The sequence below is a fragment of the Pelophylax lessonae genome (assembly GCF_965119305.1).
Source record: "Pelophylax lessonae genome assembly, chromosome: 5".
In the NCBI taxonomy this organism is placed as follows: Eukaryota; Metazoa; Chordata; class Amphibia; order Anura; family Ranidae; genus Pelophylax; species Pelophylax lessonae.
The window spans coordinates 514,106,657-514,112,226 of NC_138772.1; the positions used below are offsets into that span (position 1 = coordinate 514,106,657).

Below are 5,570 nucleotides of genomic sequence, written 5' to 3' on the forward strand. Positions count from 1 at the left end.
CTGGGCTCTGATTCAGAAAGACATGCCAAAGCTCTGTAGAGGGACCACTGCTTCAGGGGGGCAGGGGACAGGCTTTTCTATTCTATGTTGCTGCTTCCTAATTAAAACAAATTGTAAGACTTATATTTAACATATTAAACATATTTTGTTTTGATGCATCTGCAGTGTATTTAGCTTATTTCATCTCAACGTTTAAATAGGCGTTTAGGCCCCTTGCACACAGGGCGTCAGAAAAAACGAGGTGCAGAGCCACTTCTAACGCCAGGAAAAAGCAGCTGTAAAAACGTGCTTTTAGTTGCCTTTTCCATTGGTGTTATTGCACGTTTGGCCACGTTGGCTTTTAGCAGCGTTTTTTTTGCCTTTATTCAAAATTAATGGTTGCCTAGGAGCCGTCATTGATACGGCTTTCAGCCCATTGATTTGAATGGAAGTCGCATCACAAGTCGGATCAGGATGATCCGACTTGTGGTGCGACTTGCACTCTGAGAATCTTGAAGGGGGACGGCGTGGGGGTCCCCTCCGGGTTCCAAACCAGGCCCTTCGGGTCTGGTATAGATTTTGAGGGGAGCCCCACGCCCAAAAATCCATACCAAAGACTTATCCGAGCATGCAGCCTGGCAGGCAAGGAAAGGGGAGGGGACGAGCGAGCGGCCCCACCCCCCTGGACCATATCAGGCCACACGCCCTCAACATGGGGGGGGGTGCTTTGGGGCAGGAGGAGCTCTGCACCCCCCACCTAAAAGCACCTTGCCCCCATGTTGATGAGGACAAGGGCCTCTTCCTGACAACCCTGGCCGGTGGTTGTGGGGGTCTGCGGGCAGGGGGGCTTATCGGAATCTGGAAGCCCCCTTTAACAAGGGGGCCCCCCAGATCCTGGGCCCCCTCCCTATGTGAATGGGTATGGGGTACATTGTAGCGGAGGGGAGAAGACCAGAGCGGAGGGTAGAAGACTAGAGCGGAGGGGAGAAGACCGGATGAAGATTTTTAATAAACTTCTCAAAACGTCTCCTGTCATTATTTACATACACTGCCTTTTATGGGGTGAATGGGTAGGGGTACAATGTACCCCATACCCATTCACATAGGGAGGGGGTCCGGTACCTTGTTAAAGGGGGCTTTCAGATTTCGATAAGCCCCCTGCCCGCAGACCCCCACAACCCCCGGCCAGGGTTGTCGTGAAGAGGCCCTTGTCCTCATCAACATGGGGCAAGGTGCTTTGGGGTGGGGGGCATATGTTGAGGGCGTGGGGCCTGGTATGGTCTAGGGGGGTGGGGCCGCTCGCTCGTCCCCTTTCCTGGCCTGCCGGGCTGCATGCTCGGATAAGGGTTTGGTATGGATTTTGGAGGGGACCCCACGCCATTTTTTTGGGGCGTGGGGCTCCCCTCAAAATCCATACCAGACCCCGAAGGGCCTGGTATGGAACCTGGGGGGACCCCCACGCCGTTTTTTTCCCAGTTTGGTGTGAAGTTCCCCTCAAGATTCTTAGAGCGCAAGTCGCGCCACAAGTCAGATCATCCTGATCCAACTTGTGATGTGACCTCCATTCAAATCAATGGGCTCCCGTAGGGAACCATTAATCTTCAAAAAAAAAAAAAAACTTATAAACGTGGCTTAACGCTGTATAAGCAACGTTAATCAGCCTTTAGCAGCGTCAGACGTTTTTACAGCCTAAAGCTGCTGCTCCAGAACGTACAGGCCCTGGGTTTTTTTGCAGCTTAAAAACACCTATGCCACTTGGAGCTCCTAACAGCCTGTATGTGTATGAGGCCATAGAATAACATGGAGGGGATTTTTTAAGCTGCAAAAAAAAAAAAAACGTCTGACGCTCCTAACAGCAGCTGCAAAAGCACCCTGTGTGCATGGGGCCTTAACTTTTAATAACAGAGAAGGAATCAGGGTGGTGAAACTTAGTTTCAAGAACAACTTCTTTATGAATGGATGAGTTGTAGGGAAATGGAATGATCTCACCTTTCTTGGTGGATTCTTCATTGACTTATATCTCCAGCCAGCAGTGAGAGAAGGTCTCAAAATTTCAGCTGTTTTACCATTGTAGACCCTGTGATGGGAAAAATACCAATATAGTGATTCTACCTTGACTGTGGACCCAAAAATAAAGTATTAAATGGAAATGAACTTCTGTAATTGTCAGCTATAATGTTGCTCCCTTTGTTCCCTACAGGTGGTTTTGGCATCACACATCTCCACTGATGAACCGCTGGCTGTCAAAATCATGATCAAGAACAGCGAAGACTACAAAGATGCCCTCAACGAGAGCCACATACTGAAGGAAGTTTCTACCAGCCCATTCTGCATTCGTGCATATGGTACCTTCCAGACAAAGGTAAGTGACTCTACCTTCTATGTGTTTTGTGGAAGAGGTTGGTGTTAAATGGTTATCCTCTCAGAATACCACTGTAAGTGACACCTACATTTCTCACAATCTACCCAAAGCTGTATACTGATTCAAATAGCAAATCATTTCTATAACCTGGATCTTTCTTTCCTCTGCACAGGATCTCTTATTCTTCGTCATGGAATACCTGAGTGGTGGAGACCTGGAGAACTTCTTAAAGAAAAGGGCACCATTAACTATTGAGATGATAAGGTAAGGCAGTGGGGTACTATAATAATATGAATTGGGGTATAACATAGTACTGTGTATAGAGCACATCAATGTTTAGCCTTGTTCTAGATATGAGATAGATAAGACAATGGGGTACCATGATACTAGGGATGGAGGTAGAATATAGTACTGTACACAAATCAAATGACATACAGGATTTTCCAAGATATAAGTTAGGTAAGACAATAGGGTACCATCATAATAGGGATGGAGGCAGAACATAGTACTGTACATAGTAACATCAAAGTGTAGGCTTGTCCTAGATACGAGATTGTGGCAGGGTGGTCTGACTTTCCAAAGCTTTGCCCATACATGTTCAATTCACACACTGAGCAGAACCTCCCAGGCACCAGACATTTCATAGCAAACTTCTAGTGAAAATGATTCCAGACAATAAAGTTGGTCTGTAAATGTAAAACTTTTTTGTAGTTTTGGATGAAGCGGGGGAGCATTTTTTATTGCTTTCTGTTTAGGCCTTACATACACTTTAAGAGAGACTGTACAATTTAATTCAATCATATCTGAAAACTTTTACCATCAAAAAAAAAAAAACAATTTGTGAGAATTCACAAAGCATTTTTGTTAAATATTCATCAGAGATGTCAAATAACCATATAAAACACATCTATGTATTGTGCTAAATTTTTCCATTATCATAATATTTTGTTTCCACACAATTTCGTTTTTGCGGGTGTACATGACTATAGCTGATAATTGGAGAGTTAGAATCAACGATTTGTTATTTTCTGGCTTAGATTACCATAAAAAAAATGCTTATATCAATCTTTTCTATCTCTTAATCAGATTCCTCACTGCCGAGATCATTTGCGGCCTGCAGTCCTTTCATAACCGGGGGATTGTACATCGGGATATCAAACCAGAAAACATTCTGCTGGATAGCACCGGACATGTCAGGATCGCTGATTTTGGCGTATCAAAAACGGATGTGCATTCCTCTCATGCCATGACATCCTATGCCGGAACTCCACACTACATGGCACCAGAAGTGAGTATTGGATCATTTTGTTTTTGCCTTCTTCTTGTCAGTAAAGCAATGAGTAATGACCATTCTAATCTTTTTTATATTCCTACAGGTCCATTCAGATATTCCATATGGATTTCCTGCTGACTATTTCTCCCTAGGAGTTATAGTATATGAGATGGCAACTGGAAAATATCCATTCGCTTTCTCGGTAACCGTCTCAGACACCGACTCGGACACCAACTCAGACACCGTCTCAGAGACAGGCTCAGACACCATCTCAGAGACAGGCTCAGACACCGTCTCAGAGACAGGCTCAGACACCGTCTCAGAGACAGGCTCAGACACCGTCTCAGAGACAGGCTCAGACACCGTCTCAGAGACAGGCTCAGACACCGTCTCAGAGACAGGCTCAGACACCGTCTCAGAGACAGGCTCAAGCAATGAAGCAGACACTGTCTCAGGCAACGAATCAGACACCGACTCAGGCACCGAATCAGATACCGACTCAGACACTGACTCAGACACCGACTCAGACACCGACTCAGACACTGACTCAGACACCGACTCAGACATCGACAAGGTACTCTTAGACTCGATCTGCAACGATTTTCCAAGCTTCCCCGAGGATTTCAATACAGATCTTAAGGACCTCATAGCGAACAAAGTAAGTGAACACCATCTGTAGCCAGCCAGAAAATGGCTATTTTATTAATATTTATTAAAGAAGAATTGCATAGTTATTGCCTTTGTACCAATTTTAACCTTTGTTTTGTATATTATTACAGCTTCTATGCAAATGCCCAAACGCAAGAGAGATGCATGTTAAAGATCTGCAAAGCCACCCATTTTTTAACGGCGTAGACTGGGTGAAACTGAAGGCTGGGGAAGTAAGCCCACCATTTGACATGGAGACAGTAAGTATATGAACCACACATTGGTCTTTCTATATTCTCCCAGCACCTGAGTGTGCATAACCATTTCAAATGGAAAGGCTATCAATGTACATATTCTTCAAAATAATGTTTCTTCTCTTCACAGTTACCACTGATGGACCCGACGACAGAGATGATGATAGAGGAAATCATAGATCCCAACGAAGAAGAACTGAAGCCTGAATTATCAGAAGAGGACCAGGAGCTTTATTGTGGCTTCTCTTTTACCAGCAGCAGATGGGGAGAGATACAAAGGCCATAGGTGCCATCAGCTCCCCCTGCAAAAGTTGCAGGACCGTAGATTTTTCTTTTCACACTATGGAAAAGATGCAAGGCATGTGACTAGCCTGACACCAAGGACATCCTGGGGGTTTTTTTTGCCCCCTACCCCCTTTATCTATACCCCTGGGGTGTTCGAACAGCTATAGGGGGAGGTTGGAGGCTGGAACATTTCAGTCAGTGTGCAGTATGTAGTGATAGGGCAGTCAGTGTGTAGTGATAGGGTAGTCAGTGTGTAGTGATAGGGTATTCAGTGTGTAGGGATAGGGTAGTCAGTGTATAGTGTGTAGTAATAGGGTAATCAGTGTGCAGTATGTAGTGATAAGGAAGTCGGTAAGTAGTGTGTAGTGATAGGATAGTCAGTGTGTGGTGTGTAGTGATAGGGTAGTCAGTGTGCAGTATGTAGATAAGGCAGTCAGTGAGTAGTGATAGGGTAGTCAGTGTGTGGTGTGTAGGGATAGGGCAGTCAGTGTGCAGTGTGTAGTTATAGGGTAGGCAGTGTGCAGTGTGTAGTTATAGGGTAGGCAGTGTGCAGTGTGTAGTGATAGGGTAGTCAGTGTGCAGTGTGTAGTGATAAGGCAGTCAGTGTGTGGTGTGTAGTGATAGGGCAGTCAGTGTGCAGTGTATAGTGATAGGGTAGTCTGTGTGCAGTATGTAGTGATAAGGCAGTCAGTGAGTAGTGTGTAGAGATAGGGTAGTCAGTGCGTGGCATGTAGGGAAGGGGCAGTCAGTGTGCAGTTTGTAGTGATAG

The 5,570-nt window shown here is 45.4% G+C and overlaps 1 protein-coding gene across 1 annotated transcript; it reads left to right on the forward strand.

The window, feature by feature from the left end:
• Nucleotides 1-2,531: 2,531 nt before the first annotated feature.
• LOC309556570 (uncharacterized protein) lies at nucleotides 2,532-4,802 on the forward strand (the record flags this gene model as incomplete). The annotated part of the gene is made up of 5 exons (XM_082259014.1): nucleotides 2,532-2,605; nucleotides 3,428-3,629; nucleotides 3,718-4,272; nucleotides 4,394-4,522; nucleotides 4,647-4,802. 5 exons carry the CDS (start codon nucleotides 2,532-2,534, stop codon nucleotides 4,800-4,802), a joined length of 1,116 nt encoding a protein of 371 aa, XP_082115140.1.
• Between the last annotated feature and the right edge of the window lie 768 nt (nucleotides 4,803-5,570).